This window comes from Pongo pygmaeus, chromosome 4 (genome assembly GCF_028885625.2).
Source record: "Pongo pygmaeus isolate AG05252 chromosome 4, NHGRI_mPonPyg2-v2.0_pri, whole genome shotgun sequence".
NCBI classification, from domain to species: Eukaryota; Metazoa; Chordata; class Mammalia; order Primates; family Hominidae; genus Pongo; species Pongo pygmaeus.
In genome coordinates, this window is record NC_072377.2 from 92,541,342 (window position 1) to 92,555,509 (window position 14,168).

General features: G+C 45.8%; 1 protein-coding gene across 1 annotated transcript in view; it reads right to left on the reverse strand.

Annotated features, from left to right (window-relative positions):
* LOC129037431 (androgen receptor-like) overlaps positions 1-11,943 on the reverse strand; it is a 140,618-nt gene extending 128,675 nt beyond the window's left edge. Inside the window, exons 1-4 of the mRNA XM_063664583.1 lie at positions 11,766-11,943; positions 10,437-10,672; positions 5,016-5,079; positions 3,094-3,143 (exon numbers count right to left, since the gene is read on the reverse strand). Of these exons, the coding sequence (XP_063520653.1) occupies positions 3,094-3,143; positions 5,016-5,079; positions 10,437-10,672; positions 11,766-11,943 (528 nt within the window). The remainder of the gene's footprint in view (positions 1-3,093; positions 3,144-5,015; positions 5,080-10,436; positions 10,673-11,765) is intronic.
* Positions 11,944-14,168: the final 2,225 nt, after the last annotated feature.

The following is a 14,168-nucleotide window of genomic DNA, read 5'->3' on the forward strand; positions in this document are numbered from 1 at the left end:
GAAGAAATCTCTCTCTAAGGACAGATAAAAGCATTTCAGATCTGGGGAACGTCTTTGCCTGCATTTTTCTTCTGGCAGATTGCATAGGCAGACAGATGGAAGGCACTTTGCTATTGCTTAAAGCAGGGCCTCGTTTTCTGGGGCTGGGAATCAGATCTGTATTACGCAGTGAGTCGATGTGTGATTACATTGACAATTTGCTCTGGTGGTGTGTTTTTAATGGCTTCACAGCTCAGTCATGTTTTGTATCTATGTACCATGGCGATAGGGCAGCGTATTTTGTTCTGTAAGTTCAAACTGAATGCTCTAAGCAAGCGGACTTCATCGTGGTTTTTAAAAAATGACTGCATATGTAGGGTGTGTGCGTTAGAATGCAGCACAGGTAAACCTTGCAGCAATAGTTTCTAATGCTGTACACAACTCTGCTGTAATGAAAATCCTGAGCCTTTGTCTATTGTTTTAAACATCAATTTTCATACAAAAGGATAATGTTATAGTCTTGCTTCTGAAACTATGAAAAAAGCGTTGTTACCTCGTGAAGAACACATATAAAACACCTGGATGTTAAAAGCATAACTCTGCCCTACCTTCCCCTTCTCCACCCCCACCTTTCTTCTATCTAGAGGGGAATGTTGTTTTATTAATTAATTAGCCTCATTCCCTTCTTAGAACTTTTCAAAGTGTGAATATGATCACTTCAAAGAGTCCTTTTCTTCTCTCTCCTTAGTAATGAGTAATCTATGTCTAACACATCTATAATACGTGTAGTTGTAATATTCAAATGTCCCTCAACAGAACATCTAAGATAGTCTACATTAAATTCATATTTACCAAGGGTGAACCTTATGAACTGTTTTTCAAAATTTCAAGTTATGTTTGGTCATATTGCTATTCTTTAAAATATATGCTATTAGAGTAATCTTAATATTCATTGCACACATGACTAGTTTATCACAATACTCTCATTTCTATAGATTATTTTCCCCAACAACTAAAACACTTTTGGAATTAACATACACTCTTTCATTAATTCAGTGACTTATTCATTTAAGACATGAATGTGAACATGCTTACTGAATTATATACAGAGCACATATATGTAAACCCTATAAAAAAGACTAGCAAGAAAATCAGAATAGTTAGGAAAAGCTTATAATCAAGAGTTTAAACTACAATATTACACCAATTAAAGATACGATTTAGTAACATAGATGCCAACTTTTCCCTAGATTTTTTATTTATTTACTTTTTTGGTGAACATTCCAGTACTGATTATTTAGAAAAGACTAAGCTGTTGAAATTGTCTGTCTATTTTTCTTACCAAATTATGGTACAAGAGGTACAATCAGAAATGGCTGCATTGGGTTATACATAAAATGCACAAGCAAACCAAAAACTAATTCAGAGAAACACACCTCCATGAAGTTACTGTTCCTTCTTAAACTATCTGGTCACAACATAAACTACTAAATAAAAATGTAACATATCACTGAGGCACATTCCACCTTAGACATTATGTAAAACACTAATGAGCTTTGCCGCCTTGGAAGAGTGAGAGTATTGTGGCCTTGCTTTCCAAGACACAGATGCAGAATCATTAGTGATTTGGCATGTATTACATAAAGCAAGCATGTGGTCAGATGACAGATATTTTTAGAATATCTTTTTGCTTTATATATACCTGGGTGGGGGCTGGTGGAAGCAAAGAGATGTCATGCATTTGTCTGTGTATGTTTATCACCCCCATATCTGTGTGAATTTGCAAAGTAACATGGCTATATTTCCACACTTAGCAACTAAATGCATTTTTAGAACCAAAGTATCCATCATGAAAGCCAAGACACTGAACATTTGAGACGCTTTTACAATTAAAAGCTATAGAAGATACTGTCTTAAAATAGCATCTTCTAGGGCAATGCCACATAGTCATATCAACTGGACTCCAGGCCTGGTCCCCATGTCTGGCACATATAACATAGACTCATCACGGGAGCCCCAATAAGTAAAATGAACCAACATTAGGATTATGAGCAGTCTGTTCATTAGCCAGATAGCCAACTAAATATTTTACTCTCCACCATCTCTCAGGATATGCAGAAATAAAAACTACACAGTAAGGCTTAACACAGAGCATCTGATTATTTTGAATATTGCCAAGGTTTATATGATGGTTTACACATATTTCAAAGACTGTATTATTATATAGGATGTGAGACAAGTTGAAACAATTGTGTAGCCCTAAAGATTCCTAGCAATGTCTGTCACATATTAAGAGCAACTATTAGCACCTACATGTTATATCAGATATTTTTTGCTTTCAAATAGCTATTAAGCTGAGCAGAATACCAGTTTTGAAATCTGCATACTGAAGGATATACTGAATTTAAATGGTTTGCCTGCTCATTCACTAAAAAATTCCCATTAATGGCCAGTAGATTAGGACGTGATTGTCATGCTTGTTTTCTAATCTTTCTATAGATCTCCAGATGGCTGAAACATGAATTGAAACATTCTGGTTTACCTGGGAGTAAACAATCTCTGTTTCAGTTAAAAGTGAAAAGTTACGTTTTCCACATTATTTGGATCAGAATTATGCTATTTCATAAATTCAAATACATTAGGTTTGTCACCATATTTAGAACACCTCTGAATCCTATTCAGATTACTGCAAAGCACATAAAGAATTGGCCTATCACTGAAATCCCCTCTTAATATTTGGTTTGTATGATTCAAATGCATGTAAACCACAGTGCACTAGTACAGTCAAGACTACCATTTTCTACATAAAAGCCATTTAATTTACAGTGATTTGTATAGTTCAGGCAAGGTACCTGACTGGCTTACTTTCTAACAAAAGTATTCTATTATTTACTCTGTATCTCGAATTTCTTTTTTATAGGCAGTTACAGGTTATATTTGTATTATGCTTGATATATAATATACAAAGTCTCCCTTTAGAGGAGAAGGCTGCACATATAGAAACTTAGAGCATGAATTAGGAGATATGCAACCCACTGCAGGCCTACCGCCCAGTAAATAATACTCTATTTTGTACACCACTTGGATTTTATCAAATGTAAATTTTAAAATTACCTTTGGTTGGTTGGATTGTCTATTCATTTTATGCTTCTTTGCAGTCTCATCTGAAAAATAGTCAAGAAAACAAATGATCACAGTTTATATATATGTATACATATAAAGTCATATAGATATTGCTTCATTTAAAATATTGCTATTACCATGATTCCTTAAAATGCCAGAGATTCCATAAAACCCCAGTACAATGTATCCTAGGTCTCAGCACCCACAGGGTTAAATATGCTAATTTGCATTTAAATGGAGACATGCATGATAATGTGAATGCAAAATATGCAGAATCTGGAGGGGTTTGAGAAATTAATTTTTCTTTCTTCTTTTCTTTTATTTTTAGCTTGGAAGGAAGAGGGACTCTTAAAAAAACATCAGGGACTTGAACCTTGTAACCTGCCATACAAAGAGGAGAGTCTTTCTATGTAAGGATTTTAAGTCTGGAACAAAGTCTTATTTTCTAAATCTTTAAGGAACTGAATTTCCAGGCCTTTCGAACAATGGCAATCCCTGGATAAATATCTACTCCATTAGAAAGATGCAAATAGTTTACTGTAAGGCCACAGCACCGTGAGATGTGCATCCGTATCTATGGCTCCTGATTGGCTCTTTCCTCCAGTAAATCAATGAATAATGTAAAACCTGATTGCTGTAAAGTGGTGGATTTTTGAAAAATTCCCTTCCCCCATTCCCTCTCGATCCAAGATTCAGGAATTCAATACTCCCCAAAACAGGTTGTTTTGCTTTTATGATTTTTTTATGCTTATTGTTATTTTGGACTGGAGGGGTGGGGCTATTGGTTTTGCAAAATGAAAGTATTGCCCTGGTTTAATTATGCTGACTGTGGGAGCTCGCTTCCTGAGACAGCGCCCTAATTACCGGTGCCAAGGTGGAGAAAGGAGGGTGGTAGACAGAGGTGGACACCAAGAAAGGGAGGAAACGGAACCCGACTCTGCGGTGCTGGGCCCAAGGCAGCCACAGCTCGGGGCCCCCGGCCGTGGCCGTGACTTGACAGAGCCTCCAGTCTAACTTCTGATCAATTCCACTGCTCTCCTGACCCCTCAAGACAGTCCCCCATTCAAGCACCGCGGGTACATTTGCAAGATAAAACGCCGCAGACACTAATGCAAATACATTGTCTGAGTTCCCATCACCCTGGGTTCCTGCAGATAATTCCAGGCCACAGAAAGGAGATCTTGCCTTCCTCAGCCGGGTCTAGACTCTAAGCAAACCGCAAAGACCCAGCTCCGTTTGGATACCAGAAGCGTCTTAAGCTGAACCGCTCCAAGTACCAATAACTAATCACGATGGTTGCATCTTGATGAGTCTGAACTTGGGATAACCCTGTAAAGCGGCCTCTCACCTCCCAAAATTCAAAAGGCAAAGAGAAAAGGGAATTGGAAAGCCACCAGATCTACTTAGCTACTGTACTAAGTTTTCCACCAAAATCTAATCAGATCCTCGCTTCCTTGCCAGGTAATTGCAACTTTGGGGCGGTTAAAGGGAGGCGAATTATTCAAAATGCGAATTCGAATACAGAAGTGCAAAATACAAGTGCATTTTGCTCTAGGTTTAAAGGGGAAAAGCCCCCGCCCCTCCCACCACCACCACCATCACAAAATTACATACAAAAATTCCCTTTTCCAACGCGAAGATTTCCTGGCATCTCTCTGCGATTGGGGGTCAAGCCGCTGGATAATTAACAGTACTGGCTAAGAAAACTCACGAGATCAACAGGTTTAACATCCGAGGCACACAATCAATTAGCTGAAGCAAAGCCCCGGACTGGCCCTCGGAGCGGCCCGCAGCGGGACTCTGCGGGCACCGGCTAGCGGGCGAGGTGAGGAGTGCGGGCGCGGGGCCGCGGCGGGCACTGCTGGCCTCGCGCCGCCGGCGAGCTGCAGCCTGAGGGCCGCCACCATACTCACTTGATCTCCCTGCGCCAGGCAATGCTGCCCCCCAAATCCAGCTGGGCAGGAACAGAGGCGCCGGCTGAAAGACAAGATCCAGAGTCACAGCACGGCCGCAGCACACAAACAGGCTCCTTTCGGCGTCTCCAAAAAAAAAAAAAAAATGTTTTTCTCATCATTCCTCTCCTCTGCTCAACACATTTAAAACTGCCGCTCAATTCCACATGGTGATTCTTGGTTGATTGCGTCTAAAATAGTTTAAATGGGTCTTCCCTTCTGGGGAGAGTGAGAAGGGCGCAAAAGACCAAGGAGGAAAAAAAAAGCCAACTTTTACCCCCCATGCCAGGCACTTGCTCCCTGAGCCTCGGAGTGGAGAGTGAAGTGGTGTGTGCGAGGCTTGGCAAGTTTTTGGGGGGGCTGTCCAAGGTCTAGTCCAGCCCCCTCTGCCGAGGAGGACGTGCTCTGAAACTCAACCAATTTCCCCACTGCTTTTGTTACTGATGAACTGAAGCCCTATTGTTCATCCATTGCCACGGTCTTTTTCAGTCCCCACACTACGTTCTGCGTTGCCAGAGATAATGAATTTGCACCCAAACCTCTCATAGTCCCCTCCTGACAGACGGAACAAATTAGAAATGTCTCGTCTGAAGGAAGGCAATGGCTACATTTTCCTATTGTAGGATGCAAAGCACAAATTTCTTTGGAAACTTCTTTTGCTTTTTTCTTTTTTTTTAATCCTTTTCTTCTCTTTTTATTTTTTCCTCCAGTTTTTTTTTCCTCTCTTGGTTTCTTAACATTCTTCTTCTTTTTTTTTTATTACAGAATCGCCCCTGTCGTTTTTCCAATGCACCGTTTTATGTAACTTGTGAGTCTTCCTAACCTTCTTCCCCTTCTTTCCTTTCTTAAGGACTCCCTTTGCAATTTTATTTACAAACTTGGAGAATGACCTTTTGACTCGCAGACTTTTTTTTTTAAAGGTCTTTTGGTTCAAGTCCCCCTTCTTCACTCCTCCCCGTTTGTGTCGTGGTTGTTAAATGTGTTTGGCTAAAGACAAGCAATGCATTCTAAAGAATTTTATTCTCTAAACTCTAGAGCTATTCTAAAGGTACCAGGGACGCGCCATAGGGGTTATCTATTTGAGGAGGAAGAAAAGCGGGTGTGTGTGTGTGTGTGTGCGTGTGCGTGTGTGTGTGCGCGCGCTCGCGCGCGCGTCTGTCTTCCACGGAAAGAGAGACGGAGAGATGTGGGAGGGTGGGGGTGGAAGTATGCAGACAGAGAAGGGTGGGGGCTTCGAGGGGAAGGTGGGCTTCCTGCAACACAAGCGGAGAGGCTGTCAGGGGTGTGGGCGCGCGGGTGCGGGGAGGCGGTGCAGGAATCCGTCCCGCCGAGTGCTGTCGGCCCCTGTGGGCCTGTTTGCGCGCCTGGGGCTGGCCGCATCCTGGGCGCGGGTGTCTGCGTGCCGGGGTGGTAGTTCCGAGCCTGCGCGCGTGCGACCGGGTACGGGAGGGGGAAGAGTGCCGTAAAAATTCAAACGAGTGGCCCGTATGTAAATGCGGCCCGGGGGGAGCAGGGAGGCGGTAATGAGAGCCGCTGGCGCTCAGCCCCGCCGGCGGCCCCTAGCTTTCCCGCCAAGTGCAGCCGGAGGACAGACAGCCATGCGTGTCCTTGGCGGGAGAGTCCCCACCCGCCGCGCGCGCCCGCCCCCCGCGCACACGCACACACTCCCCTCGCAGGCGTGGGGCCCAATGGCCACGAGCATGTCAGGAAAACAAAGCTGGGGCTGCGAGGTGGAACGATGAAACCGCAGACTTGGCGGCCGAGGGCACAGCGGAGAAGTCGCCACCGCAGCCACCGGCGCCCCTTTCTTGCCTGCTCGTAGCTCTGCCCTCCGGCCCAGAAGAGGCCAAGGACCATTTCTTAGCTGCCCCAGAGAAGGTGGCGAGCAGAGGAGGGGGCGGATGTGCACAGGGAGGTGCCAGCGGCCCGCTGCGCGGGCACGCACACGCCGGCGCGCAGGGCTGCCGCGGGCGGAAGGAGGGGAATGAGAAGGCCTCGGCCGCGTCTCGTAGAGGCACTACCTCCGCGCTGAGGCCGCTGAGTTTCAACTGCAAAACACCAGGCCAAATCCGGCAAGGCGGCGGCTACGGAATGGCTCACACTTCAAGCCTCCTTCCTCAAAGAATCCGATGGGAAGGACCTGGCTGTTCAGGGGAAGCCTTTTCTGGCCTCTCTTTTTACAGGGGGTGAACTCGAACCCCAGTCTAGGAGCTCTGGCCTAGATGGCTCCGCAGATAAGTCCCAGACGTGGCCATGGAAAGACTGATCTCTCTCTGCTCAGAGCGCCTGCCTCGGTACTCCCTAGCGCAAGCACCTCCCAACACACACACACACACAAAACACGGCACTCCCATCACATTAAAACGCGCGCTCATGACCCTGCTGTTAATGAAGCCGACGCGCATAATGAGTGCACAGGTAAATAGGTACCGAAACCAGAAGACTTCACCAGTCGGCGGGGCGATTTACCTCTCCCTACAGGGAGCACTTGTAGTTATCGTGTTTTAGGAGTGATTTGCTGTTGTCTGTGGTCTCCCGCTCCTCTTCTTGTGGAGAGAAGCCAAAAAATATATATGTTCCGTGGTCAGAGTCTTCTTTCTGATAAGCTACCCGAGCATTGGTCTAAAACATCTGTTTTATCTGTTGGTTTTGGTTTGTTGTTTTGGGGAGTGTTGCTTTTCTGAGGGAAGCAAAAGAACGTGTGTGTGGTGGGGTTGGAAGCTCAGGGCAAGAGTCTGAGTATGCGGCCGGAAGGCTGGCGAGTCTGAGAGCCGCGCGGTGCAGAAAGAAGGCGGCAGCTTGTCCTCCCCCGGGGCCGGCACTGGCCCTTTGGCACCTCCGGCCTGGGCTCGGCTACTGCCGCCGCCGCCCGCGCTCTCGGGCTCCGCCGGCTGCCGTTCCGTGTTTTCCCCCATCCCGGCTTCACGTTCAAGGTTTAGCTGCGAGGTCACGTCCATTGACGTCAGCTCCCTGTCTCCCTCTACGTCCGGCTACATTTACATACATCAAGGAAATTAGGGCATTAAAAAAATATGCAAATCCTGCGCGAAGAGGAGCGGGTGCATTCCTGGCGCGATCGCCTTTTATTGAAGCTTTTAATTAAAGGGGCCAGTTGGCAAGCCCCTGAAACAACCGCCAAAACCCCCCAAAAGAGAAAAATAAACGCTGTAGCCTTCGAGAACGGTTGTTTCGGCTCCTGTTCTGTGGGCGGCTGAGGACCGCCGGCTGCCCGGCTCGGAGAAGAACAGGTTAGAGGAGGCAGCTCCAGCCCATGCATAATCAGGGCTCCGCGGCGCCTCCATTCTTTCCTCCTCCTCCTCCTCCTCCTCCTCCTCCTCCTCCTCGTCCTCCTCCACCTCTCCTCCTCCTCCTCCTCCTCCTCCTCCTCCTCCTCCTCCTCCTCGTCCTCCTCCACCTCTCCTCCTCCTCCTCCTTCTCCTCCACCTCCTCCTCCTCTTCTTGCTCTCGCTCCTGTTGGTTCCAGCGTGTATTATTTTTAATACTGATGCATATGTAAAGATATATTTGCATTTTTTAATTCGCGAAAATTTCAGGTTTTGTCGTTTTATTGGTTCCCTTTCCCTCTTTTTTTTTTTTTTTTGGAGGTTTTTTATTGTTGTTATTTTATTATGTCTATGTGTCTCTCTTGTCCCTTTCTGTCTTTTTTGGCGAGTGTCTGCTGCTGTCTCTTGCTAGATAATATACACAGTTACCTCCCTGCTTCTGTTTATTTAAGGTTACAAATATGCACATCTGTCATGTATGCAATGCCAGCTGTATAACCTCCTGGTTTGGTCATAAAAGAAAAGACACATTTTTTTTTTCTTTCTTGACATACCTTGATGGGCTGTAGTGCCCATCGCTCAAGGCTCAAAGTTTGATTGTCTAATTAACTTCATATTAGCAGAAACACAGTTCGGGGCCAGTGCTTTCGAGATAATGTATGTATAAGTGAAGTGATTCCAAAGATTTCTAAAGAATTTTTGTGCTGATTGCCTGAGAGGTGCGGCATTCCCCGCCCTATTGCTTTCTAGTATTTCTTATTGAAAAAAAATATATATTTTAAAATGGGTAGACACAGCAATGGACAGCCTTCTACAAGGAAGACATTTTCAACCATGTTGTATGTTGTACCTTATTGGCTGCATTCAAAATTTACTGAGTTTCCTTTTTATCTTAATATGGCTGGAAACAAGGCACATTATCTTGACTGAAAAGCATCCTTGATTCCTGACTTTGAAATGAAAGCAAATACACAAATAAAACAATTGACTATATTAAACCAGTTGATGTAGCTTAAAATATACAGGCCTTGAGTTAGATTTCAAGCAATGGTAATCTTGTTTATAGGATCGGATTCTCTTTCTTGGCAATATAGCTATGCAGCACGATGGCTTTTTTCCACCTTTTAATTCCCCCAAGCTATCATTTAAAAAAGACTCAATCTGTAATTGCAAACCCTCGAAGAACAGCAAGTATGCACACATGCAGCTTATTCAATTAAACAAGTCCAAGTACATGCACAGGTAATTAGTTTTCTTATGAATGACTTACCTGCACAGATACTCAGGCCAAGACTCAGCCCTCCCCAATGGCCTTCACGTATAAATATTCACACGTATTTCCCCCTATTTCAAACCTAAAGCGGTATGCCATCTTTCATGCTGGACTATCCAGCATCCATTTTCAGCACCCTTAACTCTTATGGAATTTCCAGCCTTACCTCTGGCTGTAGTTTTTCCAAGCCTACACCAAAGTGCTCATATGATATGTCACCCAATAAAAAGTGGTCAGATGGCTACACGTATGACATTAAAAAGCAGAAACACACTCATCCTTCAGGTTCGCCTTTACCTTGCCATATATAGCAAGATTACGTTGCCTAAAATACATTTTCAGCACATTTTATGAATAACTGCAGGATTCCACAACTGATTGCAGAATAGCCGGTTTCTGGGGGGGGCACCTGGCTGAGTGAAACAATTCGGCAGGCTCAAGATCTCTTTGAGTTTGGCTGCAGTTAAATTGCGCGTGGCTGTTTGTTCCTGCCTGGACTCTCGCACATACCTGCCTGCCTTTATGTAGGATCAGGACAAACACACCGGCCACGTTGCAGGGCATAGAGTGTCGGTGCATATATTTAGATGGCAGTAGCAAGGAACGCGTGCGTGCACGGCTGTCTGAGCATGCATGTGTGTACAGATGCGTGTGTATGTGCGCGCGCGCGCGCGCTGTGTGACAAGGAACACAGAGAGGTACACCTCTTATCTCTGATCTCTCTGTAATCTCCTTTTCTGTTTCTAATCTCCCTTATTGGCGCATGGTAGTAACCCGAAGCGTGTGAACCGTCACCGTCGCTGCCGTGTGCGCGCTGTGGCTTACCCCGAGGGCCCGTGGCTCGGTGACTCGCTGGCTAGGTGGGTGTTGGGGAAGAGGGTGGGTAGCGTCGCTGCCGCTGCCGCTGCCGCCGCGGGTCCGGGTGCTCTGTCCCAGCCCGGCAGCCGAGCGCGCAGTGCCGGAGCCCCCTCCCACCCCGCCCTCACCCCCATCCTCCCCTCCCCTCCCTTCTGCGCCTCCCCCAACCCCCCGCCCCGCATTACCATATGGAGGCCGAGTCCCTGCGAATCACAGCAGCAGCGGGAGGTATTTGAATAAGCCCCGCAACCCCGCACAGACCCCAACTCCTCCGAAAGCAGCATGCCCTGCACCAAGAGCCGCCACTCTGGCCGGTAACCTGGCAGCGACAGACAACTCCCCAAAGTGCCCTGCGCGCGGTGGAGAGAGAGTCTGCTGAGGGTACTGGGTCTCCCATTTGCTACTTTTATATTATCTTGACATAGAATCAGACAATAAATGAGAGGAGAGAGAAGAGAAGAGGAAAGAAGAGAGAGAAAAAGGGAGAGGCGCTGTAAAGAGGAGAGAGAAGACAGAAGCGAGAAAGGGAGAGAAAAAGGAGAAAGGGAACCCAAAGCGTTGAGTTAAAGAGAGAGTAAAATGGGGACGGGGTAGGGAAACGGCGGGAGGGGGAGAAATATCCAAATATCTGAATTTGGACTTTTCAAGCTAAAAATACCACCTCACTGAACTTCACAACCTCCAATGAGACACGTGTTTCTCCCCTCACCACCACGTCACCGAATGATTAATTTGCCGTCTCAATCAGAAATAATTATTTAGAATTGTATAACAGATATAGGACTTGGCAGAAAGAAGCTCATTTTATGAAACATAGCGAAAAGTATATGACATTTAAAGATGATGTTGGCTACCTCACGGTAAAAATTAAGGCTTGCCTTAACGACTCGGCAGTTGTCCAACCATGTCCTCTGAAATGGTGAGATGGCGGCCCAGGGCCAGGAACAAGAGGTGTTCCGAAATATTTTGGACTTTAAGTGAAAAATTTTTTTCTTCCTGTTTCAAATTTTATTGTTACGTTTTTCTTCTTCAAGAATTTATTCCTTTTACCTAAATTTTACAGATAATATGTGAATCTTTTTAAAAATTTTACTGCAAAATGTCACATTTTGACTGAAGATATGATTTTAGACGTTAATTTAAATACATAGCCAGTTCCATTTTGCAAACTAACTCTGAATAACACCTGATTCTGAATTTAGCCTATTCAACGCACTCTCCCTCTCCCTATTCTCAAATCAGAGCAGTGATTTCCCTGTACAAAACAATCAGAATCATACTAAAATCTCCAGTCACCTATAGAATGTACCCATTGTAAATGTCCCTTTAGGTATTCATAAGCCAAACGCCCTTCTTTTGAAACACATACAAAAAGAACGTCTCTGATTAATAATCTCTTTCGCGGCACACTGAGGCCGAAGGCAGGGAGCCGCAGGACGCCAGAGAAGGGCGCAGAATTCTCAATACCTAGCATTTCAATGCAGATTCCAAAGATTCGCTAACTGCTAGGTTTTCCAAGAGGAAATAATATTTGGCAAGCAATGCTTTTGGGGAAGACAACCACATTCCAAATACTGGCTCCTTCCTGGGCCTGGGGAGGGGACCGCGATCGCGGTTACCCGGCACTTCTGCGTTCATATGTGTGTACAAGGTGGTATGTAGCCCACGCATGTAGCCAGGCCTAGGTTTCTTTCTTTTCTTTTTCTTCTTTTTCTTCTTCTTCCCTTTTTTTTTTTTTTTTTTTTTTGAGGCAAGAATATTGAAACCAATCCACTCTTTCTGTAGCTAGCTCCCACGAAGCTGGGATCTTCAACCTCTTGTTTATTCGTAAAGCCCATATGGAACCCCGGTTGAATCTCCCCTCTTCGGATTTTACCGGGAGGCCCTCAGTGCCCCACCGCCGCCCATTGCACGTGAAGAGAAAGGAGGGAGAGTTGGGAGCCACGAGAGAAGCCGGCTTGGAGCCGCTTCCGTCGGGGCCCATGTTTCGCCCCAACAGACCCGTCTCTCCTTTCTCTCCCCGAAGGTACTTCCTTAGGCCGGCAGTGTCGCTACGGTGCTGGCCAGGTGAGCACGGGCACGGTCCCAGGGCGGGGGCGGGTAGAGCGGCCCTCTCTCGGGAGCTCCGGTGGGTCTGCGAACCTGCCGGGAGCAGAAGGCTGAGTGGCGCTGGGGGCCCGCGCGGGGCTCCTGGCTCCCGCCGGCAGGGGAACAGCGACACCTACTGGCCGCATGGGTACCGCGCCTGGGCCGTCAGGGCTGCCCTGGGACTGGGTGCCCGGCTCCGTGGACTTGGGAGGCCGCGGGAAACTTCACCGAAGGCTCTGCGGACCGCTCTAGGACTCGTCCGCCCTGGAGAAGACAAAGCCAAGCTTTCTGGAGACCCCTGGGAGGACTGTAGGATGGAACTGAACACACAGGCACACACGCATGCCCATTTTTTCTGGGGAACCGGAGAAACCCGCAGACGCAGTTGCCCACCGTCCCTTGGTTTTATGAGAGAGACCCAAGCAGAGGTCGGAGCCTTGACCTCCTCAGGTTCATGACCCAGGCCTCTTCACCGCCTTCCCCAGTTCAGCACTGACTTTACAAATTAGGAAAAGAAAAGAGTTCATTATCCTCCCTGAAGCGGGGAAATGAGTGAGTCAAGGACACAGACTCACAGGCAGCGGTTGGCGCCGGGCACGCGAACCGGCCAAGCCCTCCTGCTAGCCAGCTTCGGGCACCTTTAGTGCGCCCGATACTGCCGCCAGGGAGTGAAATTTGGTAGCTCTTCTTTAAGAATTACAATCTTCTTAATTACTCCTGAAATAAAGGCAAATTTGGGCTACTGGTGATATTTTTGAGAACTACAGGTATATATGTATATATAAATATATATATTTAAAGCATATATACCAAAGCAAATATATACATAAAGTATATGCATATGTGTGTGTACGTATATACACACACCTACACATGTGTGCATACATTTGCATATATATCTTCTGCGACATGGCTTCGGTTGTTGGCTTATGTTGGGGAAGGTAAGAGAGGTTGTGAAGGCAAGGTAGGGCTGATGAAAGCTCAGCAAGGTTGGGGATGGCAAAGAAGCAATTAATGTATTCCAGATTCACTTTCTCTTATCTAGTCTTTTCTGTAATAGCTTATAGCCATTTCATATGGGAAGGAGATGTGATGTTGGTCCCAGCAGCAGGTAGAGGGGGGGGGAACCTCAGCTTCCATTACTCCCCAAGATGCCTTCTTTTTCCCCTTTTCAGGTTCTGAGGCTCATTTGGGCCTATGAAACCTGGCTGAGTGTGATTCTGATACTAACCTGCTCAAAAGTAAAACATATTCCCTTTCCTTGAAACACTGGGGTATCTGAGCTAATTTCATTCCTTAAGATTTCTATGTAAAATATTGCTTATTAACAAACCTCAGAATTAAAAACAGTTTTTTTCCATGCAAATTTCAAGAGTTCATTTTGGAAATTATTTTTCTTAGCTTTATATACTGGTTAGAACTAGGGTCTAAAAGATTTTGCCTGGAAGGTGGGAGACCTTATTGGGACTAAATTTTTGTCTTCGTTCTCTACAGTCACAAAAGTTTGCTAATTCTGTTTTATTTAAATACAATTGGAAGCTTTTAGTGTCTCTAAAGCCAAGAGTTTTAGGTCAGGTCCCCCTCTCTCTCCCTCTTAGTGATTTAGTAAGA